Here is a 25,431-nt window from a genome sequence, read left to right as displayed (position 1 = left end):
GATGAGAGGGAAGAATCTACAACCAAGATTACTCTACCCGGCAAGGATCTCATTCAGATTTGATGGAGAAATCAAAAGCTTTACAGACAAGCAAAAGCTAAGAGAATTCAGCACCACCAAACTAGCTCTACAATAAATGCTGAAGGGGCTTCCCTGGTGGCGCAGTGGTTGAGAGTCCGCCTGCCGATGCAGGGGACGTGGGTTCGTGCCCTGGTCCGGGAAGATCCCACATGCCGCGGAGCGGCTGGGCCCGTGAGCCATGGCCACTGAGCCTGCGCGTCCGGAGCCTGTGCTCCACAGTGGGAGAGGCCACAACAGTGAGAGAGTCCCGCGTACCGCAAAAAAAAAAAAAATGCTAAAGGAACTTCTCTAAGTGGGAAACACAAGAGAAGAAAAGGACCTACGAAAACAAACCCCAAACAATTAAGAAAATGGTAACAGGAACATACATATGGATAATTACCTTAAATGTGAATGGATTAAATGTTCCAACCAAAAGACACAGGCTGGCTGAATGGATACTAAAACAAGACCCATATATAAGCTGTCTACAAGAAACCCACTTCAGACCTAGGGACACATACAGACTGAAAGTGAGGGGATGGAAAAAGATACCCCAAGCGAATGGAAATCAAAAGAAAGCTGGAGTAGCAATACTCATAGCAGATAAAATAGACTTTAAAATAATGTGACAAGAGACAAGGAAGGACACTACATAATGATCAAGGGATCAATCCAAGAAGAAGATATAACAATTATAAATATATATGCACCCAACATAGGAGCACCTCAATACATAAGGCAACTGCTAACAGCTCTAAAAGAGGAAATCGACAGAAACACAATAACATTGGGGCACTTTAACACCTCACTTACACCAGTGGACAGATCATCCAAGCAGAAAATTACCAGATAGATTTAATTGATATTTATAGGACATTCCATCCCCAAACAGCAGATTACACTTTCTTCTCAAGTGTGCACGGAACATTCTCCAGGATAGATCACATCTTGGGTCACAAATCAAGCCTCAGTAAATTTAAGAAAACTGAAATCATATCAAGTATCTTTTATGACCACAATGCTATGAGATCAGAAATCAATTATAGGGAAAAAAATGCAAAAAACACCAACACATGGAGGCTAAACATATGTTACTAAATAACCAAGGGATCACTGAAGAAATCAAAGAGGAACTCAAAAAATACCTAGAGACAAATGACAATGAAAACACGACGATCCAAAACCTATGGGATGCAGCAAAAGCAGTTCTAAGAGGGAAGTTTATAGCAATACAAGCCTACTCAAGAAACAAGAAAAAAAAAAAAAAAGAAGAAAAACCTCAAATAAACAATCTAACCTTACACCTAAAGGAACTAGAGAAAGAAGAACAGACAAAACCCAAAGTTAGCAGAAGGAAAGAAATCATAAAGATCAGAGGAGAAATAAATGAAATAGAAACAAAGAAAACAATAGCAAAGATCAATAAAACTAAAAGCTGGTTCTTCAAGAAGATAAACAAGACTGACAAACCATTAACCAGACTCATCAAGAAAAAGAGGGAGAGGACTCAAATCAATAAATTAGAAATGAAAAAAGAGAAGTTACAGACACCGCAGAAATACAAAGCATCATAAGACACTACTACAAGCAACTCTATGCCAATAAAATGGACAACCTGGAAGAAATGGACCAATTCTTAGAAAGGTATAACCTTCCAAGACTGAACAAGGAAGAAATAGAAAATATGAACAGACCACTCACAAGTAATGAAATTGAAATTGTGATTAAAAATCTTCCAACAAACAAAAGTCCAGGACCAGATGGCTTCACAGGTGAATTCTATCAAACATTTAGAGAAGAGCTAACACCCCTCTTTCTCAAACTCTTCAAAAAATTGCAGAGGAAGGAACACTCCCAAACTCACTCTATGAGGCCACCATCACCCTGATACCAAAACCAGACAAAGATACTATAAAAAAAGAAAATTACAGACCAATATCACTGTTGAATATAGATGCAAAAATCCTCAACAAAATACTAGCAAACAGAATCCAACAACACATTAAACGGATCATACACCATGATCAAGTGGGATTTATCCCAGGGATGCAAGGATTCTTCAATATACGCAAATCAATCATGTGATACACCATATTAATAAATTGAAGAAGAAAAACCATATGATCATCTCAATAGACGCAGAAAAAGCTTTTGACAAAATTCAACACCCATTTATGATAAAAAACTCTCCAGAAAGTGGGCACAGAGGGAACCTACCTCACCATAATAAAGGCCATATATGACAAACCTACAGCAAACATCATTCTCACCGGTGAAAAACTGAAAGCATTTCCTCTAAGATCACGAACAAGAAAAGGATGTCCAGTCTTACCACTATTATTCAACATAGTTTTGGAAGTCCTAGCCATGGCAATCAGAGAAGAAAAAGAAATAAAAGGAATACAAATTGGAAAAGAAGGAGTAAAACTGTCACTGTTTGCAGATGACATGACACTACACGTACAGAATCCTGAAGATACCACCAGAAAACTACTAGAGCTAATCAATGAATTTGGTAAAGTTGCAGGATACAAAATGAATGCACAGAAATCTCTTGCATTCCTGTACACTAATGATGAAAAATCTGAAAGAGAAATTAAAGAAACACTCCCATTCACCACTGCAACAAAAAGAATAAAATACCTAGGAATAAACCTACCTAGGGAGACAAAAGATCTGTATGCAGAAAACCATGAGACACTGATGAAAAAAATTAAAGATGATACAAACAGATGGAAAGATGTACCATGTTCTTGCATTGGAAGAATCAATATTGTGAAAATGACTATACTACCCAAAGCAATCTACAGATTCAATGCAATCCCTATCAAATTACCAATGGCATTTTTTACAGAACTAGAACAAAAAAATCTTAAAATTTGTATGGTGGCACAAAAGACCCCGAATAGCCAAAGCAGTCTTGAGGGAAAAAAATGGAGCTGGAGGAATCAGACTCCCTGACTTCAGACTACACTACAAAGCTATAGTAATCAAGACAATATGGTACTGGCACAAGAACAGAAATATAGATCAACGGAACAGGATAGAAAGCCCAGAGATAAACCCACGCACCTGTGGTCAACTAATCTATGACAAAGGAGGCAAGGATACACAATGGAGAAAAGACAGCCTCTTCAATAAGTGGTGCTGGGGAAACTAGACAGCTACAGGTAAAAGAATGAAATTAGAACACTCTCTAACACCATACACAAAAAGAAACTCAAAATGGATTAGAGACCTAAATGTAAGACCTGACACTATAAAACTCTTAGAGGAAAACATAGGAAGAACACTCTACGACATATATCACAGCAAGATCTTTTTTTTTTTTTTTTTTTTTTTGCAAGATCTTTTTTGATCCACCTCCTAGAGTAATGGAAATAAAAACAAAGACAAATAAATGGGACCTAATGAAACTTAAAAGCTTTTGCAAAGCAAACTACAAACAAGATGAAAAGACAACCTTCAGAATGGGAGAAAATATTTGCAAACCAATCAATGGACAAAGGATTAATCTCCAAAATATATAAACAGCTCACACAGCTCAATATTAAAAAAACAAACAACCCAATCCAAAAATGGGCGAAAGACCCAAATAGATATTTCTGCAGAGAAGACATAGGGATGGCTAAGAAGCACATGAAAAGCTGCTCAAGATCACTAATTATTAGAGAAATGCAAATCAAAACTGCAGTGAGGTATCACCTCACACCAGTTAGAATGGGCATCATCAGAAAATCTACACAAAACAAATGCTGGACAGGGTGTGGAGAAAAGGGAACCTTCTTGCACTATTGGTGGGAATGTAAATTGATACAACCACTATGGAGAACAGTATAGGTTCCTTAAAAAACTAAAAATAGAATTACCATATGATCCAGCAATCCCACTACTGGGCATATACCCAGAGAAAACCATAATTCAAAAAGACACATGCACCCCAATGTTCATTACAGCACTATTTACAAGAGCCAGGTCATGGAAGCAAACTCTATGCCCACTGACAGACGAATGGATAAAGAAGATGTGGTACATATATAAAATGGAATATTATTCAGCCATAAAAAGGAATGAAATTGGATCATTTGTAGAGACATGGATGGACCTAGTGACTGTCATACAGAGTGATGTAAGTCAGAAATAGAAAAACAAATATCGTATATTAATGCATATATGTGGAACCTAGAAATATGGTACAGATGAACTGGTTTGCAGGGCAGAAATTGAGACACAGATGTAGAGAACAAATGTATGGACACCAACGGGGGAAAGCGGCAGTGGGTAGGGGTGGTGGTATGATGAATTGGGAGATTGGGATTGACATGTATACACTGATGTGTATAAAATGGATAACTAATAAGAACCTGCTGTATAAAAAAATAAAATAAAATTCAAAAAAATAATAAAAGAAAAAACAAGGGAAGGGGTGTTGGGAAGATAGATGAAATAAACAGCAAAATACTGACGGTTGTTAAGGCTAGGAGATGGGCACATGGGATTTCTTTGTACTGTCTGGTTTTGTATATGGTTGGACAATTTTGCAATAAAATTTTTAGAAAGAAAAAAACAAAGAAACTGGCAAACAGCACCGAATGGGTGGAGAGTTAAGTACAAAGCAGAAATATGTGAGTTATATCTAAAATGCAGGTCTCCTCACTTTAACACTCCGTGAGTTATTAGTATTGGTTCCCATTAGGTGGCGTCATTTTCCAAAAAATGGACTGGAAGGTGGTGGGGTTCTCAGAAAGAAAAAGGAAGGTAGACTTTTCCTTGGTCAGCCTGGGAAGATGAGGCCTCTGGGACTGATTAGCAAAAATCACTCCCTTCAGGGCTGACTCAGGCAAAGCTCTCCTAGGAGGCTACCCTCCCAAGAAAAGTTCCCGCTCTTTTTGCTCCTTCGCTGTCCCCAGGGGCAGGATGTCCACAGCATAAACACAGGCCAAGGGCAGGAATGTTGAGAACCAACACACACCTCTCTGTGGACAGCTTGCTCTGCAGTGCAAAGAGCACGCCCAACCCAGAGTACAGGTGTTCCCTGGGCAAGGTAGCCGAGTCCAGTTTTAACCAAAGAAGAGCATCTCAGAGCCACCTTGGACCTGAATCCTTCCAGCCCATCACGTAGACCCACCCCTTTCCCAGCTCAAGTGTTTCTTGTCTGTTTTGGTCTGTTTCTAGGGTTGGTCCAAGCCAAAGTTCTCCCTGAAACTCCTGGTCCTGAGGAAGCAATTCATCCTCTCTTCTACGGTTCATGACTTTCTTCCAAGTTCTAAGTAAAGCCCACGCACCACCACAGATGGACCAGCCACCTCTCCACAAACCATCCTTCCATGAGGCCCTGCCACTCTCCACTGCCTGCTTCTCTCAGTAACTGGCTTGAGGCCTTCACAAAGCCTCTTGCCCCGAGTGTTAATTCACTACCTCCTTTTCTTCCTGATCTGAATTTCAGCGATAAGAAGGATAACGTTTTTTAGATCAGGCAAAGAGGAGCCTTAATTCTGTGGTATCACCTACAAAGCAGACACAGACCACCGAACAGGCTGCCCAGAAAAGATCCTCAGAGGTGCACCGGGTTGCTAACTGTACCTGACTTTATATGTTTAAGAAATATGCTCGGGGTTTCCCTGGTGGCGCAGTGGTTGAGAATCCACCTGCCAATGCAGGGGACACGGGTTCGAGCCCTGGTCTGGGAAGATCCCACATGCCGCGGAGCAACCGGGCCCGTGAGCCACAACTACTGAGCCTGCGCATCTGGAGCCTGTGCTCCGCAACAAGAGAGGACGCGACAGTGAGAGGGCCCGCGCACCGCGACGAAGCAGGGCCCCCACTTGCCGCAACTAGAGAAAGCCCTTGCACAAATGAAGACCCAACACAGCAAAAAGAAATAAATAAATAAATTTAAAAAAAAAAAAAAAAAAGCTCTATCCACAATCAATCGTCTGTTTAGTGGTTGAGAAAACTGTCTCTTTTAGTGGGCCAGAACTGTTTTTTCAAGAGATTATGTGCTCAAATGCAGGACTTGGGGGAAAAAGGAAACTGGTTTGTTCCTAAAATACCAGTCCAGTCACAGCGGTGGATTTATAATATAAGCAGGGGCAAACAGGAACTTAATTAAAGTTGAGGGAAAAAATTCCTAATTCTCTCTGTGTGCACACACACACCACTCTCTAACAAATACTACTTTAAAGGCGAAATGTAAGCTCTTTGCCAATTCTGTCATCGTATCCTATTAAAGAAAGGAAATTTGAACATGTCTCCTATACAGAATTTTCGAGAGAAATGGAAATTCACACTTTTATTTATTGGGTAAATGTTTGTGGAGACTGTCTACACAGCAAGGACCGAGTTGGGCAGTCAAAGGGCTGGAGGCCAACAAGCAGAGGTGGAAAGAACCTGGGTCTCTGACGACATGGCTGGATTGCTGATCTAATTGGCCCTGCAGAAAATACGGATCACAGGCATTTATGCTGCATCAACTATGTGCCAGGCACAGTTCTAGGTCTCGTGAACGCACTAGAGCATCTTGTCTTTTTAGACAAAAATACCTATCCTTGCATTAGGTACATTCTAATTGGACAGACAGACAATAAACCAAATAAATAACTAAAATATTAGATAGTGATAAATGTTAAGGAGAAAAATCAAGTCAGGGACGGCAGATAAGAAGCGAGGCAGGCGTGGTTATAAGTTACACATGCTGACCAGGGAAGGCCTCAATGAGAAAATGACTTTTGAATGAATACATGAAGGCAGTGGAGTGAGGTGTGTGGGCATGAGAGGGAAGGGTGTTTTGGCAGAAGGCACCCAGCGCATTGGCTCCGAGGTGGGCAGGGTGCTCCATGTGTTTGAGGAACCCCCGGGAAGCCAGTGGACTGGAGCGCAGAGAAGAAAATGATGGGATGAGAGTCTATATTAATGTACTAACAAATATTCTCTGAGCTCCTCACAGGTGGCAAGCAGTAAGCTGAAGGCTCTGAAAGATGTGAAGATAAACCAGGGTCTCTGTAGGGCAGCAGCAGAGAGAAAACGCTGCAAGGAATTAGAAGGTGCTTTAGGTCCTTCTTGGAAGCAGTGGTACATTTCTGAGGTCTTTGCAAATTGGACTGGGCACAAAATTCTTGGTATAAATCTTTCCTTATCAAGACTCTCCCTTTTCTACTGTTTGCTGGCATTAAAGGCAGCAAAAGAGAATCCAGAGTTTACCTTTATTTTTGTTCCTATGACACTGGCCTTTTCCTTCCTGCATAGCTGCTTGTAGGAAGAAAAAAACAAATTAAACCCTTACGGTTCAGACTGTTGCCAGGACGTGTCTAGGTGAATGTCAATTTTCATTTACTTTGTAGAATTCAGGTGAGTGCTTTCAAGCTATACGCTTGAGGTTTTTTATTTATTTACTTGTTTTTTATTTTTTGGACATGCCGTGCAGCATGTGGGATCTTAGTTCCCCGACCAGGGATGGAACCCATGGCCCCTGCAGTGGAAGCACGGAGTCTTAACCACTGGACTGCCAGGGAAGTCCCTAGTTGTTGTTTTTTTTTTTTTTTTTTCCGGTATGCGGGCCTCTCACTGTTGTGGCCTCTCCCGTTGCGGAGCACAGGCTCCGGATGCGCAGGCTCAGCCGTCATGGCTCACGGGCCCAGCCGCTCCGCGGCATGTGGGATCTTCCTGGACCGGGGCACGAACCCGTGTCCCCTGCATCGGCAGGCGGACTCTCGACCGCTGCGCCACCAGGGAAGCCCCCTAGTTTTTGTTTTTAAAGCCCAGTTTCACTTTCTTATTGCCCACTGCCGTTTTTATTGGTTGTGTGGTCTCTTCTTCAGGAACACTATTTGTAGACTGGTTTTTAGCTTCTGTCCTCTATCACCATCTTTTTCATCTGTGTCATCAGTGCACAGACCTGACTTGCCACGATGTCCATTCTGCTCTTCACTAAGAGTAATGAGCTGGGAGACACAGGTAAGGTTTCCCAAAAGCTAAATCTCAGTAGCAGAAACTAATAAAGGAATGATGGAGGTCGATAATCTTCAATGCCTGCCATGAATCGTGGGTGCAAGTTTGATGAGAAACAGGGCATTTATGTAACTTCAAAGCCTCTCCCTACAGAGCGCTTATTAATTACAAAGGAAAAGAATAACCTCACAGAGGAAACACATGTCAGACACCACCTTAATCAAATGATCAAAGCCAGCATCACCGACTTTGGGACAAATGGACAATAAATAAATAAGAACAAATGGACATCGGACTCCCAAGGTGATGCACGGAGAGGCGCACATCAGTGCGGTGGTGTTCTTGCCAAAAAAGCGCAACCCGAATCTAACCATGAGGAAACCTCAGACAAACCCAAATGGAGGGACATTCTACAAAATAGCTGGTCTGTACTTCTCCAAAGATGTCAAGGTCAGGAAAGAGAAAGGCTAAGGAACTCTGTGAGATTAAAGGAGACTAAAGGACTGGCAATGAAATGTAACCTGTGATCCTGGGTTGAACTGTGGACCAAGAAACACATACAGCTTAACAGACACTACTGGGACATTTACTGAAATTTGAATATATATTGTGGGTTAGGTAATATGAAATGTTAATTTCTTGATTTTGAAAACTGTACTGTGGTCATTGTAAGATACTGTCTTTCTTCTTAAGAAATACATCTGAAGTATTTAGGGGTAAAGGGACACAATGTTTCCAACTTACTGGCAAATTGTTAAGAAAAACTCATATATACTGCATGTGTCTGTGTGTGTGTGAGAGAGAGAGAGAGAGAGAGAGAGAGAGAGAGAGAGAGGGAGAGGGAGAGAGAGAGAGGGAGGGAGTGCAGGGTGGGCAAGGGATGGGGCAAAATCTCTGGATCTAGATAAAAAGTATATGGGAGTTCGTTGTATTATTCTTGCAATTTTTCTGAAAGTTTAAACTTATATCCAAATAAAAAGCGAATACTGTGTAGTAGGAATTGAAATCAGCACTGGAGGCAGAGTGGAGTAGCAACAGGCTATATGATGAATTTTGGGGTCTACACAGGTATATTTATAAGATGGAGAAACTATATAATTTAAAAAGGGAAACTTCGATGAGTGTTTTTAATCGAGAGCTGGCATGCTGATCAAAGTCAGGCTTCTCAGCTCTCAGCTCAGCTACTTCTTCGGAGCAGTGAGACAGTCACCCTTTAGGAGGGCTTCCAGGCCCTGCCTTCCATTAGCCATTGGATACAAAGCTCTGCGCCTTGCTTCTGAGTGGGGCACAAAGCTTAGTGCTAAAACAGGGTGTTCATTATGGTTAAAAGAAGTATTCAGTCATCATCTAGAAAGCAAGTTACAGGTGTGCACACACACAGACAAGAGACTGAAATAACATGCTTGTGGGTTGTGGGATTACAGGTCTTTTTCTGTGTACTTTTGCATTTTCCCAAGTGTTCCACACACATGCATGACTTTTCTGGTTTCAAAAACGATTTAATTAGGGACTTCCCCGATGGTTCAGTGGTTAAGACTCCATGCTTTCAACACAGGGGGTGCAGGTCCGATTCTTGGTCGGGGAACTAAGATCCCACATGCCACATGGTGTGGTCAAAAAATTAAAAAAAAAAAAAAAAAGATTTAATTAAAAATCCTGAACGAGAAGAGGAATTGGACTCAGGGGCAGAGAGGGGTTCAGAAATGGGCATCTACCTTTCCCCAGATCACTGATTCTCCATCCATTCACAAATGCTTCCTGAGTACCTATGCTGTGCCAGGCATCATGACAGGTGCCAGGTAAACAAACGTGAGCAAAAGAGTCGAGAGTCCTATCTTTGGGTTGGTTATACTCTGGAAGCGCGTCTATTTGTTTTGTGTGGTTGGGCGCGGCGTTCCGGGGAGAGGGTGGAGGGAATGACACGGAGCAGGCACGTGGGCCACGGGGAGGGATCAGGGTAACAGTCTACACTCAGGGATACTTAGTTTTTAGAGCTTGTTTCAAAGGCATAAAAATTCAAGTGGTAATAACACGTAACTCCATCCCCACCCTGGCCCAGTTGCGGCTTATTTGTACACATTTCCCCGACAGGCAGCTTCGACACGACTCACTGCATCTCTCCAAGTATGCAGGCTGTTTCCTCCATTCGCCCTTCTCCCAGGGCCAAACTCATCTCAAAATATTCTGCTCGTGATTCCAAAAGGAATTCCATAATCCAGTGTTTTCATTTTTCTAATAAAAAAAGCCAGCTGGGCTTCCCTGGTGGCGCAGCGGTTGAGAGTCCGCCTGCCGATGCAGGGGACACGGGGTCGTGCCCCGGTCCGGGAGGATCCCACATGCCGCGGAGCGGCTGGGCCCGTGAGCCATGGCCGCTGAGCCTGCGCGTCCGGAGCCTGTGCTCCGCAACGGAAGAGGCCACAGCAGTGAGAGGGCCGCGTACCACAAAAAAAAAAAAAAAAAAAAAAAAAAAAAAAAAAAAGCCAGCGTCCAAACCTCCGACTACTTCCGGTAACCTGCTTCTCCGCTTACGCCTGCAGCCTACAGAATCCGGCATCTAATAAACTGGGATGGTCTCTGGTCCCTCCTTCCCTTTTGCCTCTGATATGCACTGAGGGCATATCAGATTCTCCATTCTGGCTGCCCCTTAGAATCTTCCAGGGAGCTTAGAAAACTAAGATACCAGCCCCACCCCAGACCAGTTAAATCATATCCTTGAGAGAGCAGATGCTAAATTCTCCAGGCTTATTACCTCCGTTACCTTTGCAATGTGTCTATTTGATCTGGCACTTAATAATTTGAGCCTTCATCACCTCTTAGTCTGCTAAATGAACAGTATTTTAATTGTTCTTTCCCTCTCTTCATCAAAGCAGTGCTAGTGGTGGTGCTGGTGATAGTAGCAAGCTAGCCACCACTGAGTCTTATTCTGTGCAAGTTACAATTCTAAACTCATTACAATGCGCGGCCTCATTTTCACACAACTCTGAGGTCAAGTCCTCTTCTAATTCCTGTTTTATAGATGAGGAAACCAAGGCAAAGAGAGATGAGGTAATTTCCTGCAGCTGCACAAGTAGGAAGAGGTGGAGGTGGGACTCAAGCCCACTTTATTAAACAACCTCCAACACACAGGCATCTCAGGTCTGGCTCCTACATACACGTACACACGTGTCTCTCAGAAGTTAGAATGAGAAGGCCTGACTTGAAAATGGAGAATGGCGGTCTTCTCCCAGTCTACAGAATTTCAAGTTAATGTTAAGGTTTTCTCCCATGAATGTTCTTTAAGTTTTTGAGGTCTGTTTATCTATATTAGAGTGCAGAGTGTAATAATATACAACTTACTAGAAAAGTATCCATTTTGCTGTCTACCATGTAATGTATCCACTGTTCCCGGTTTTCCACTGTCAGACAAAACATGAGCCCCTGCTCCACCGCAGTCCTGAGATCATATCCGTATAACACACATCTGAAGTGGCTGTAGGTTTGCCTGGCAGTGGGAACTATGGGTAGAGAACCTTGTTAAGAGCTTAGGGATTTCATATATTTTCATGCCACTTACAATGAGTTAATAAGTGAGGATGAGTAGCTGATTTATTTAAGGAAAAGAATCCAGAAAGAAAATGGAAGCTTAGGGCAAAAAAACCCTTGATAATGTCTATTAATACAGTCTCCCGGAGCCAATGAAAGAATTATAGGAAGCAGAGGGCTGAGAAAAAGTTGGGCAAATGACTAGACTAGGTATCAGATGGCAAATGGATCGGGGATGGAGGTGCAAGGTCTAGCTCTTGCGTGAAGTTGGGCGGTGAACATCAGAAGGGAAATAACATGATGCATCACAGGAGGTGGAGGGCCATACACAGGCTTTTTATTTCATTTTTCAGAGCTGGATTGCTCTGCAACAGGGAGGATGGGAAACTCAAAGAGTCCGTGTGTTAATTTTAAAGAGAATTCACTTCCTCTAAACGTAAATGAAGATTTGAGAAGATACGAAGACAGTATGTGAAGGATACTGGCTGGGGGATGCCACAGGATGGGTGGGGTGCGATTTGAAACAGAGACAGCTGTGCTGGGAGGGGACAAGCCAACTTTGTTGGGGGGTGGGGGTGGGGGTTGGGATGCCATGTCCTCCACAATGACTGACCACTAGAGGGCGCCTGTACCTCGCGCTCGGCCATCCCAAGCTGTCCTGGAATCTGGAGGGCCACAGGCCCTACAGGCTTACTCAGGACTTGGTGACTGGCCACAGACCTCTCAGGGCAGCCTGCACAGGACGGCTGGCCCTGTTGCTCACTGGTTTCTCCTAGAGATTGTGAAACAGCAATCCCCACGTGTCTCCCCAGTGGATGGCTATGACGGTCACCTCAGAACTACACATGACATTGCTTTGTGAACCACCAAGGGTTCTGCCACTGTAAGCTGGTGTCATGATTCCTGGAAATCACACGGGCTCACTGTGCCATTATGTATCTCTCTACATATACCTTCCTTCTCCTCAACTAGGCTCTAAGCTTCTAACGTAAAAGGGCTATGAGGATATCTTAAAACGTCCTGAAGGAGATGAAATACTATGTCTGGATTTGCTTGAAAACAACCCAGTGTGGCTGAAGGGAACCACTGAAATTTGCCCTAATAAAGTTTTAGAAGCATCATGTATTCCCAGGTCTCCCTGTCTGTAAAATGGATGAGTCACACCAGCTGGGGTTCCTTCTAATTGGACCCTCTGTGTTTCTAAGATCCACTGCACAGGGGACAACAACAGTTAGCTTGTGAGGCATGTGGGTTGCCCCAAGCTCTTAAGAAAGTCCAGGAAAAGGGGGTGCAGGGTCCCGGCTGGGAACATCTCCTGTCCTAACGATTTCAGTCTGTTGCAAGCCCAGGTGAGGAGACCTGTCAGATCCCATTTCTCTTCCTCCTGGGACACACCAGACCTTCCTTTGTGGCTGTGTTGCCTCGGACCTTGGCAGGAAGGCCTCAGTTGCCCCTCGGGATTTTTGTTTGCCTATGTTTTAATTTAATTCTTTTCTCTAACATCCTTTATAGAAGAGCCTCTTCAAGTGTCGCCATGCAGCTCTGCAGGAGAATCGGGGGCTGCTGACGGAGCTCCAGCGGGAAAGAAAGGAGAGCATGGAGAATGCCACTGCTCAGGTGGGCAGCAGGGGAGGACGGGGGTCACCAGCCAGGGGCAGCGCTGGCGTTTCCGATCTCACAACATCCCGGGTGGTATGAACGTGTGCCGAGGTGGCAGTGATGGGGGCGTGCACGGGCAACACCCTAACTGTTGTGCCCCTGACTCGTTCGGCTCACACACTTGGGGCAATACTTGCTAGAACTGCGGGAAGGTGGAGGCAGGGACATGGGACAAGACAGTGAGAGTGTCCCTTCCATGCTTTAAGGAGAAACGGACTTACCAAGTGTGCTGGGGACGGTGACCTGGTATCCTTGACCGTGGCGCTGGCGGGGACATCGAGGAGGGGCCATTTCATCTGCAGGTACTGCACAGGGGACAGAAAAGAATGCAGCTGGTGAGCGGGGGCCTCTCGTGCACCCCAAGTGAGCAGGGAGGCGCTCTGTGGTGTGGGGGTACGACCGTGGCTTATTTTACCTGCACGCTCCTTACTGTGTCAATGGCCAGAGATCAGAAGAGTGCAGAGCATACACTGACAACCACTACTGCCACCAGCCCCTCTGTCCTTCTGGGGTAAAAACATGACAGCACAACTGACCAAAGTATTCAAAGACCCTATTGGTGAGGGTCTTTAGTGGTGGGACAAGCAAGACGCATCAAGGGACCCAGGGCTCCCAGATGGTGATCCTGCCTGTTCATTTCCATCTCTTACAGCAGCACGGGCACAACACTCCCCAGGAGATAAACAGCCTCTCCAGAACTATCTGGTGAATGAATGAATAAAAACCATCTCCCTGACACTTCCAGGGTCACGACTAATATCTGTGCATATGCAAGATGTGGATCTTTACTTCTTGTAGTGTTTCTCGATCCTGAAAAGATTTTCCAGTACCCTACCCTCTCCCATGTATTACTGCAAAAAAACCAAATCAAACAATAAATCCCCAACACACACACAGTCTTTAAACGAAAAGCCTCTCCTCAACCCCAGCATGGCAGGGTGTTGGGCAAGAGTCTGGGAGAGAATGGGTGGAGAGGCAGTGACGGGCTCTGGAGTTGAGAGTTCATAGGTTCAGGTTCTCACTCTGCCGATTATGCTGCGTGACCCTGGATAAGCGTCTTAACAACTCTGAGCCTCAGTTTCTTCGTCCATAAAGCAAGGTGATTATCACTAACTTTATACGTTGTTAGAAGGATTAGGGACAATGTCTAGTATTGAACACAGTGCTGTGCACGTGGAAGACATTTGATAAATGGAAGCTATTATTTTCCTAAGCAAACCATTAGTCTTTGCCAGGAGCAAAATACACATGTTGTCCGAGTGTCAACACTGATATGGTGCTTCTGGGCAGCAGACCAGCCATGCAGCCTCTTTGCAGAGTTCTTGAGGCCACTTTGAAAATTCGAGCTCTGATAGAATGTGGTGGCTCCAGGAAGAGTTTCCCAAGGAGACAGAAAGAAGTCTTTGAATCATCCCTTGCTCTGGTCATTCAATTTCAGGGGAGGGGGAGAAAAATCATGATTTGGCCTTGAGCTCTGAGCACAGGTCAGGAAAGGAGGATGGGCAGTGCCCCTTTACTCTCCATCAACCACAAAAATTGACTGAGAGGGCAGGGGCTGGGCTTTCCAAAAGGTATCCACAGGCAGGAATAATAACCCAAGGACACATCTGCCAAGGGCCAGCGAGTGGCAGAAACAGCAGCTGGGATGGGCCAAGGATGCCTGGCCATGGGAGGTGGGAATGAATAAGGACTGCTCCACTCGGGACCCTCTGGTGCCCTGCCCCTCCCCCCACCTGAATGTCATCTCTATCCCTGTGCTTTGCTGATCCTATCTGCTTCCTTCCTTCACACCCTCACTCACCTATTTCCCTTCCCAGGAGCCTACACTTCCTAGATGAACTAACCGCGATTTAAATGCCTTTGGCAAGTTAATAGCACTGGACAAACATCGGTCTAGTGAGTTAAACTCATTTCCTCAGTGAACAACAACATTTGTGCTACGGTGGCAGTTTTCAAAGCAGACTTACACACGTAAACCAGTTTAATCTCCACAGCATCCCTGCTACGACAAGTCACGGTGACTGTCCTAATTTTCCGACGAGCTAATGGAGGTAAATTCAGGGTGAAGGACTTGCCTGCCCACGTCATGAGGAGTTGGAGCTGAGGTCTCTTGACTTCCAATCCCACACTCTTCGCCACAACACGAGTCATAAAGCTTTTCATAACACTGTCCTCTTGAACATTCCACTGCCCCTCCCCCCCCCACAGCCTTTGCTCTGATGGCCTTTTCTCTCTCCTTTTCTGTCTCGCACAGGGTTGGCCACCCAGAAGCTGAATGAATACATACACGGCCATGTTCTCCTGTAGGGACACTTGAGGTGGCTGGAGCTTACTTACCCTCGAGTGCTAGCCATCACACTCATTTCTCTACAAGCAATAAAAGGTGCTAAGGAGAAGCGTCCCAAATTCACCCCTTGCCACATGAAACACAAAAGAAGTGTTCCTAAAATCCATCAACTCTACCAGCATCTGATTCCCTATTTAGAGTCACAAAGATCCGCACTGAACACTTCTTCACTCTTGTTGCTTACCAGGAATGTTTCTTAGACCACGTCAGGGTGGCCCAGAGAAATCGATCTGAATCCTGGTTTGGGACAGGGCTGCAGTTTTGGGTCTTTAAGAATACTACCCGCTGACCTTATGGGCTGTTAGACATAGCAGGCTTGTAGGGTGCTTGCACAGAGTTTCTCAACCGTGGCGCTGTTGACATTTTGGGCTAGAGAATTCTTTGTCGTGGGGCTGTCCTGTGCATCTTAGGATGTTTACCAGCATCCCTGGCTTTACCTCCTAGAATCCAGGGATGCTGCTAAACATCCCTGCCGGTAGCTCCCACTCTCCGGCCCAGTTGTGATGAGCAAAAATGTCTCCAGACTTTGCTAAATATCTCCTGGAGGGGCAAAACTGCCCCCCACCCCGCAGTGAGAACCACTGCTCTAGTGGTTGAGGAGCTGGTACCCACTATACTATAAGATGCATGAGGGTCCACATGCCTTGGTACTGGGGTGATCAATGTACAAACATACATATAAAACATACACACACGCATAATAAGGGTTTTTAGTAGTAGCTACTATTTATGATTGTCTATCATGTGCTTGGTGGTTACGTACCCCCCAAGACGTCTGGGCTTCTGATGGGAGGAAACCACAGTAGCCTCTTCTCCCCTTAAGGTCCACTCTTTTTTAAAAAATTGAAGTATAGTTGACTTACAATGTCAGTTTCTGGTGCACAGCTAAGTGATTTAGTTATACATGTACATGTATATTCTTTTTCTTTATAGGTTATTACAAGATATTAAATATAGTTCCCTGTGCTATACAGTAGGACCTTGTTTATCTATTTTATATACGGTAGTTTGTATCTGCTAATCCCAAGCTCTTAAGTTAGCCCTCTCCCACCCCATTTCCCCTTTGGTAACCATAAATTTGTTTCCTATGTCTGTGAGTCTGTTTCTGTTTTGTAAATAAGTTCCTTTGTATCGTATTTTAGATTTCCACATGTAAGTGATATCATATGACATTTGTCTTTCTCTGTCTGACTTACTTCACTTAGTACGATCATCTCCAGGTCCATCCATGTTGCTGCAAACGGCATTACTTCATTCTTTTCTTTTTATGGCCGAGTAATATTCCATTGTATATATGTACCACATCCTCTTTATCCATTCATCTGTCAATGTACCTTTAGGTTGCTTCCATGTCTTGGCTATTGTAAATAGTGCTGCTATGAACATAGGGGTGCATGTATCTTGTCAAATTACAGTTTTCTCCAGATACATGCCCAGGACTGGGATTGCTGGATCATATGGTAACTCTATTTTTAGTTTTTTTTTAAGGAACCTTCATACTGTTTCCCATAGTGGCTGCAGCAATTTATATTTCTACCAACAGCGTCGGAGGGTTCCCTTGTCTCTACAAAGGGGCCACTCTCACTCATTAATTTTAATGAAACCTGGAGGCTTGGAGGGTGGGTGAAAATTTTTAGCCCCGTCCACTGCTGAAGTCTGGCTCCTTACCGATAAGACAGGCGTGGAGAGGTGGTGCTGGGAATAGTGTACGTCTTCCCAGGATCCTTCCTGCTCCAGTCGATGACGGGGGCTGGGGGTGTGTGCCTGTGTTCAGACAGGACTTCATTCCGAGTCGTAGGGAAGTGGAGGGCTGTCACTTCCCCCTTTCCACTTTTGTGCTTTTTTTAAGATTTTGAAACCAGTGATGGGAGTAGGGGATGGGAGAAGACCTGTTAAGAGTTGGAGTCCCTGCAGCTTAGTCATGGAAGGCCTCTGGATTGTAATTCTGAGGAAAGGAGCATTCTAAAGGGACAGCTGAGCTTCCCAGAACCATGAGTTGGGGCAGAAGGAGGTAGCAACACCGCTTATAACCCTTGCCAGCCTCCTTCCCAGAAATCTGGAGGTGGCTGTGCAGTTCTGAATTCCTAGGTCAGGCTCAGCCCAACGATCAGCTGAAATAAATCTCTCTTGGCTGTAATTCTCATGTGCGGCCAGCCCTGCAGGGCTAATCACTCATTGGTGGGGAGCATGTTCTTGTGGATTAAGAGATGTGTGGCTAAGCCTAGATTCCCTGCACAGTAATGGCATGTGGGCAAATTAAAACTGCTGGCTTCTCCAAGCCCAGGCTAGGCTCCATCCAACTGGCCACAACTGGCTCCTGACCAGTCTATCATGGCCAGACTTCAGCACCTCCCTCCTGGGGGGCGCGCACCGTGATGGAACGCATGGGACCCGTGTGGCATCAATGCACTGACGGCCAAGCAACAGCAGTAGCCACCACGTATGGGATAAGCGCTCTCTTCTGATTCTCAAAAAACAGAAAGAAAAAACTAAACCCAAATGGTGAGGACTGTTAACCCTCAATTTACAAATGCTACTGAACATGCCGTTGTGTGCGATGACTCTCTGAGACAGGCCGACAGGCAGTTTACCAATCTTACTGAATCTGGGAAACTCTTTTTGTGGGACTGGAGTTCCGTGGAATGCACTTGGGGAAGTCCTTTTTTTTTTTTTTGGCGACGCCGCGTGGCACGTGGGATCTTATTTCCCCGACCAGGGATCAAACCCATGTCCCCTGCAATGGACGCTTGGAGTTTTAACCACTGGACCACTGGGGAAGTCCCCTCCCCCCGTTTTTTTTATAGTTCGTTTACAATGTCATGTTAGTTTCAAGTGTAGAGCACAGTGATTCAGTCATACATACCTATATATGGGGAGTTCTGCTATTGTGGTTCACAGTTAAGTATAGTGAGGCTGTGGTTTAGAACCTGTGTTTACCTTGTTAAGGAAGGATGATTCTGTTCCTTTTTTTTTTTTTTTTTTTTTTTGCGGTACGCGGGCCTCTCCCGTTGCGGAGCACAGGCTCCGGACGCGCAGGCTCAGCGGCCATGGCTCACGGGCCCAGCCGCTCCGTGGCACGTGGGATCCTCCCGGACCGGGGCACGAACCCGTGTCCCCTGCATCGGCAGGCGGACTCTCAACCACTGCGCCACCAGGGAAGCCCCTGTTCCTATTTTTAAATCGTTTTCCCTGGGACAGTTGTTGAATTCTCTCAGAATCCACCAAAATGGTGGTTTCTCTTATTTGCCTCAGACATGAGATGGGATACATAAGTAATAGATTTTTCTTACACTGAAACACCCTTGTATTCCCCAGGTAAACCCTATTCAGTCATGATGGCTTGTTCGTTCTTATATATACTGTGGAATGCTAAACATGAGTGTCTTAAAGATTCATACTTCTACATTCCGAAGAGTGAACAAGTTTTCTTTTTTTGGTGCCGTCTGTAACAAGTGTTGCTATCAGTGTTATTTGGGCTTTATCATGTATACGGGTGCCGCTCGCTCTCTCTTTTTTTTTTTGCGGTATGCGGGCCTCTCACTGCCGTGGCCCCTCCCGCTGCAGAGCACAGGCTCCGGACGCGCAGGCTCAGCGGCCATGGCTCACGGGCCCAGCCACTCCTCGGCATGTGGGATCTTCCCGGACCGGGGCACGAACCCGTGTCCCCCGCATCGGCAGGCGGACTCCCAACCACTGCGCCACCAGGGAAGCCCGCTGCTCTTTCTCTTAATGTTCTGGGTCCCTTTTGGCCTCTTGGGCTCCTCTCCAGTACCCTCCTTGGGGATATCCCTTGGCCAGGTGGGCTGTTGCCGCTCAACTTGGGCCTAGGGAAGGGGCCCTCTGCAGCGTCTCTCACTGGAGAGCCAGAGCCCTCTTCTTGCAGGGAGGTGGGGCACTGGGCCCACAGAATCCCGCTTAGCCTGGAGACTGTGCAGCAGATTAATTGCAGCTGTGCCCTGGAATTTCCCCAACATACAAATCTTCATGATGTAAAACAGCTGGGAGGAAATCCCAGCATGCCCTGTCCAGAGGCAGAACTGCCAATGAGCTCTGGAGATTAACCCTCCGCCTCCCAGAAGGTAGGAACGGCCCCTCCCCCAGCCAGCCCCCCCCCCCAGCCAGGCCCCCCCGTTCCAAGCTTGCTTTGGTGGAGACGGGAGTCTCCAGGACTCTTGGCAACGCCCACGTTCTCCCCACTCACACGTTCTCACAGAAAACCCTTTAAGCAGGGCCCGGGCAAGAGAGGAAGCAAAGCCTCATGTCACAGACTCAATCGCAGTGTTCCCGGAGGGGGGTGCCCTACAGCGGGAAGTCAGGAAGCAAGTCAGCTCCAAAAGATGCCCAGGTGAGAAGACCCCACTCCACAGAATCCCTTCTGCTTCTCCTTGGCGGGAGGGACAGGCCTGGTGCACACAGAAAGGGCCCCTTTCTCTACCTTTCCCGTCTTGTGGTGTTTGTGCTTCAGAGCAGAAGCTTACCCACTTTAGGTGACCAGCCTTTCCTGCCTCTCTGGTCCCCAGTGGTGAACGGAGATTCTGGGACCCCATGAATAGAGAAAAGGCCTTCCCAGGATTCCCTCCCAGGAGATGATATGGCGCGGCAGACACCCAGGAGCACAGGCTAGAAACCCAACCCCACAGGCAGATGGCCGTCCACCCCACAGTGACGAGGATGTCGTGCAAAATGCTCTCCGCTTCCTTTGAAAGATGATCTTTAACATCAAGAATCGTATTATAAATGAAAAATGTGAACAGTCTACCAGTTTTTACTTACTTTCCATTCTGCCACAGTTGGGGATGAAATTGTTCTTTGGGACAATTGCAGTGGTTTCCCAGACCCTACAAGAGTTCAGACTTCTAAAAACAAACCTACCAGATCTCTTCCCTACTGAAAATCCTTTCCTGGTTGGTTGCTGGGTCAGGGGATACTCACCAGCAATCTAGGGCCAATTTATCCTTCTGGCTCCAACCCTCACCATCCCCACACCCCCTCACACCAGCTGCACTAAAGTTCTTTTCTTTTTTTTTTTAATTAATTAATTTTTGGCTGCGTTGGGTCTTCGTCGCGGTGCACAGGCTTCTCATTGCGGTGGCTTCTCTCGTTGCAGAGCACAGGCTCTAGGCGCACGGGCTCCAGCAGTTGTGGCTCGTGGGCTCTAGAGCGCAGGCTCAGTAGTTGTGGCGCACGGGCTTAGTTGCTCTGTGGCATGTGGGTTCTTCCCGACCAGAGCTCGAACCCGTGTCCCCTGCACTGGCAGGTGGACTCTTAACCACCGTGCCACCAGGGAGGTCCCTGCACTAAAGTTCTTAATGCACTCTGACTGTGCCATATTGCTCGACTGGTTCTTGGCCTGGTGTATCCTTTACTCGTGGGAAACCCTATCCCCTCCTTGCACCAAGGTCACCTTCCCTGACAAGCCTTCTCCAGCTGCACACAATGGCCAGCCACACTCACCTCTGGGCCCCAGCTGTGCTTGGTGTTCCCATGGCACTCAGTATGCTGCTGTTGTTATCCGTTTGCAAATTCTGCCTGTCTTTTGAACCGTCAGTTCCTCAACGGTCACGTCCGCATCCTCAATTCCTTGCCCAGAAGCCAACATTCATGATGCCTCCAGACCCTGTTCCACCTTGAGCTTAAGCATGTTATCAATCTCATAAGCCCCAGTTTCCACATCTGTAACATGGGTCATCCAGCCTCTTCCTGAATCCTTTAGAGACAATGAGACACACACAATGGAGCCCCTTTCACTCTTAAGCGATTGGTTCTCACTTCAGTTGGCTTAGTATTGCCGAGAATTTGTAAATGCAGCCCGGAGCCTATGATACCCAACCCTGCCTGTTCCTGGAGGCTTCTTAAAGTCCTCTATCTTCTATCAAAATGGACATGAAGTTGATCTAAATTTGAAAACGTACCAACATTGAGTAATGAACTCATCAGTGAGGAGACAGAACAGCTTTCCCAAGTGGGAGCAACGTTTAGTTTTCAGAAGTCACTGAGGAAGATAAAATGAAAGTATTAGAAGAAATGGTTCCCAAATGATGAATTAGACACAGTTCCAGGAGCAAAAGCATAAAAAAATAAGGTTTACACCCTTATCCCTTATTCCCTTTTTCTAAAGATGAGTAGTTTCTGCCTTTGCTTAGTTTTATGAATGGCACTAACCCTCGAGTATAATCACCTTCTTTGTTTTGCTCAAGTGTAGAAGGCCGGGTCCCTTTTTCTTCTTCTTTTAAAAAATATTTATTTATTTATTTATTGGCTGTGCTGGGTCTTAGTTGCGGCATGTGAAATCTAGTTCCCTGACCAGGGATTGAAGCCGGGTCCCCTGCATTGGGAGCACAGAGTCTTAACCACTGGACCACCACGGAAGTTCCCTGGGTTCCTTCTTGAGGCTTTGTTGATAGGTGAGTTGTTGCAAATAAATCCAATTAATAAATCCACAAAGCACTGTAATAAGTGACTATACAATTTAATACAACAGACACAATTTTCCTTGGAAAAGTTATTTAGAACCACAGTTTGGTACTGCTTTAAACCAATGAAGTGACTTTTGTTTGTCTAGCACCTGTCACAGCAACTTAGTCAACAAATATTTTTGGAGCCCCTCTGTGCACTGGCAGCAGAGGGGCTCCAAGATTATTCCATGACTGAAGAGTAAACTCAAAAATAAGACTGGGCTGGGGACTTCCCTGGTGGTCCAGTGGTTAAGACTCCGTGCTTCCACTGCTGGGGGCGCGGGTTCCATCCCTGGTCCGGGAACCAAGATTCCACATGCTGCGTGATACAGCCAAAAAAAAAAAAAGAAAAAAAAAAACAAGAGTGGGATGGCTGGGTTTCAGTTTCCCCATCTCCTCCCCTTCCTCCCCAATAATTCCCCTTCTTTCCTGGATGGCCTCAAACTACTCTCTTCCCCTCCCAATTCAGAGAATCTTGCCATTTTGCCTACCAGATTTGATGAAAGGGTTGTTTTTAAAATTGGCTCCCCCCCAGAGGCCAATTTCTAAGTAGTGGAAGACAGAGCACAGAGGTGACACAGCAGGGTTCCAGGCTCTTCCTAACTTCTCTGGACTAGATCATCTCACCTTTAAAATGGGGCTATTTTACTTAATCAGCCTGAAGGCCAGGACCTGGACCAGCCGGCCTCCTGTGGAAGAAAAATCAAATGCAGCTGTTTGTCTAAAGCACAGTGGACGCCTGGGAGTGGAGCCTGGGTTGAGGTGCTCAACAGATACAGAACCAGGAGTCCTAGCTGATCCCCACTTCCGACCTGTGTACCTGAGGACGTTACCTGACCTTTCAGAGCCTCTGCTTTCTCACCTGTAACATGAACATAAAGGATTTTTTTGTTGTTGTTGGTACGCGGGCCGCTCACCACTGTGGCCTCTCCCGTTGCGGAGCACAGGTTCCAGACGCGCAGGCTCAGCGGCCGTGGCTCACGGGCCCAGCCGCTCCGCGGCATGTGCGATCTTCCCGGACCGGGGCACGAACACGCGTCCCCTGCATCGGCAGGCGGACTCTCAACCACTGTGCCACCAGGGAAGCCCTGAATAACGGGTTTTTTATTTAGAGGGGTGATCACTTGGAGAGGACCAAGAGCTGGGCGTGCGGCAAGCTCTTGGCAAATGCGTGTTTAGTCACTAAGACTTAGTTATTCTCGCTCAATGAGCATTACCTGCATTTTCCCAGGGACAGCTATTAACAGGGTTTGGCTCTTCACTCATCTGGGTGCTTTGTGGGGAGAGGCCCTGTGTGGGTAAATGTTTAACAGCTGGCTCCCTAAACAAAAACAAAAAGACAGGCCCTGCTTTGAAGCATTTGCTGGGATTCATGGTGTAAATATTCCCACCGTGGCTGATTGCAAGCTCCCGCAGTGAGCCGCCATGGCAGTGTTGGGAAGAGATGCTTATAACTGGCTGGGGCAACACCAATGACTGTAGGCGGGAGCTGAGGGGATCTCAGATCTGCCCTGACTTGCTGGGACTGCTGGCTGTGTTCACAGATGGCTGGAGGCTGACACGTGTGGTCTTGAGGGAGAGCTGGACACTTGGCCGAGCATGTCTTCCTGGCCGCTGTGTGCTCCTTTCAGAAGGAGCAGGGGACTTCTGCCCCCAGAGCTCTGGGTACAGCTGCTCTGTGGTAAAGGGACTTCTGGGGCAGAGACCTGCACTTTCCAGAAAAGTCAAAGTTAAACAAACTGCTTTTGGGTCCTTCATTTTCCAAGCCTAGAGCTACAGGCCTCCTGAGTCCTATGTAGCCTCTTGCAGTGGCTTTGAACTTGGGTCTGCTGGGCCCAGGTAGTTTCTGTGCTCACTGCCCGACAATGGACACACCAGAGAGAAGCTTCTTCACGGGAACTGGCCTTGGATGCCGGGCCCTCCTTCCCTGGGTGGACCCCTGCCTGACCAGTCCTCCTCTGCCCTCTGGCTCCAGCCTTGTCGTGGCCACGTCTGGCGTATACGGACGGTACACCCCTGCTATCACGTACGATCACCTGTCCTGGCCCCGCTGTGGCCTCTGCCCTTGCACCACGTGTGCACCTAGAGCTGACCCCACACCAGTACATAGGGAGCTGCCTCCTTCTGCTAACGGCCTCACAGTAACCACAGCATGGAGGTACCATAATCTACTAACCAGTCCCATAACTGTAGACGTACAGGTGCTTCCCAGACTTTTGCCACCATGAATATCCTCATCACTTTGCTCATGTCTGAGCATAATTGTAGGACCCATCTCCAGTTGTGAGGGAACTGCTAGGTCAAAGGTATGTACATTCAGCTTTTTGAGAAGGATTACCGAAGACCTCCCAGTCTAAACCGTTCGCTACCAGCAACACACGAGAGAGCTCATCTCCCCGAGCCCTTGCCCACACCGTGTTATTCAACTCAACGATCTTTACCAGATGGGCAGGTGAAAAACCGTAGCTCACTGTAGTTTCAATTCACATTTCTCTTGTTGTAAGTGAGGCTGGGAAATGTCACAAGTATAGGTACTGGGTTGAAGGACAGAAAAAAGATGTGTAGCCAAAAGGGCTTACAGTCTATGGGAGCGGCGGGGAAAGGTGAGAGTGAGTGAGAGGGGTTGCTGGGGTTCCTCATAATTACAGAGGACTGTGCAGCCTCTATTGCATTTGACCTTCACTCGGGCAGAAAAAGGGCAGATGTGATAGGAGCCGAGGGCACGGTCTCTGGGGCATGCTAGCAAGCGGAGGGAGAGGGGAACCCAGGAAGTCACTGCTGCTTCCACTTCCCACCACCGTCCCACCCGTCTCTGTGACTGCAAGGCCCTTGATGACTCGAGAAAGAAAATAAAGGCAACTGGCCTTTTACCTGCCAAATCCTATAGGCATCTCTGGGGAAACACATTTCCTGCCCGGAAGCCCTCTCCCGCCTTGGCTCCTGTGGTTCCAGGTTCTGTGTGGCCTCTGGTTGGTCTACATTTATTGACCTGCATAAATGTCTCAGACCAAGTCTTCAGTGAGAAAAGCCAGTTACGGCGGAACCCGGGAGGACAGTCGCCAAGATGTTCTCACTGGGTTTTAGCATCTGGGGCAATTCTCTTACTTTCTTCTTTGCCCTTTTCTTATTCATTTGAAATTTTTACGATGACTGTATAGCATACTACCGCAACAGTAAGCAAAGCTATTAAAATAACAGCAACCCTAGGTTAATTGTTTTCATCCCCCCAACCTGTGCCTTCAGTTTTCCCAAGTAGAAACCTTAAAATCTACCACCTTAATGTCTTCAGCTGCCTCCCCTACCTCCTGTTGGCCACCAAGTTCCACGGACCCTGGGCATCTTTCTAGATTCTAGGGATTCAGGTCCTCCCTCTTCACAGCTGGTCTCCTGGCTCCTGTTCAGCACCTGCAGCTGGTCTCCTGGCTCCTGTTCAGTGTC

At 46.4% G+C, this 25,431-nt stretch overlaps 1 protein-coding gene across 1 annotated transcript in view; it reads right to left on the bottom strand.

Moving 5' to 3' along the window:
- The window catches only part of TCF7L1 (transcription factor 7 like 1), a 159,937-nt gene that overhangs the window by 11,348 nt on the left and 123,158 nt on the right, over window positions 1-25,431 (bottom strand). Inside the window, exon 4 of the mRNA XM_032653010.1 lies at window positions 13,413-13,496. Coding sequence (XP_032508901.1) covers window positions 13,413-13,496 — 84 coding nt within the window. The remainder of the gene's footprint in view (window positions 1-13,412; window positions 13,497-25,431) is intronic.

The sequence above is a fragment of the Phocoena sinus genome, chromosome 13 (genome assembly GCF_008692025.1).
Source record: "Phocoena sinus isolate mPhoSin1 chromosome 13, mPhoSin1.pri, whole genome shotgun sequence".
NCBI classification, from domain to species: Eukaryota; Metazoa; Chordata; class Mammalia; order Artiodactyla; family Phocoenidae; genus Phocoena; species Phocoena sinus.
Note: the sequence above shows the minus strand (reverse complement) of the source record. Positions and strands in the feature narration are given on the sequence as shown.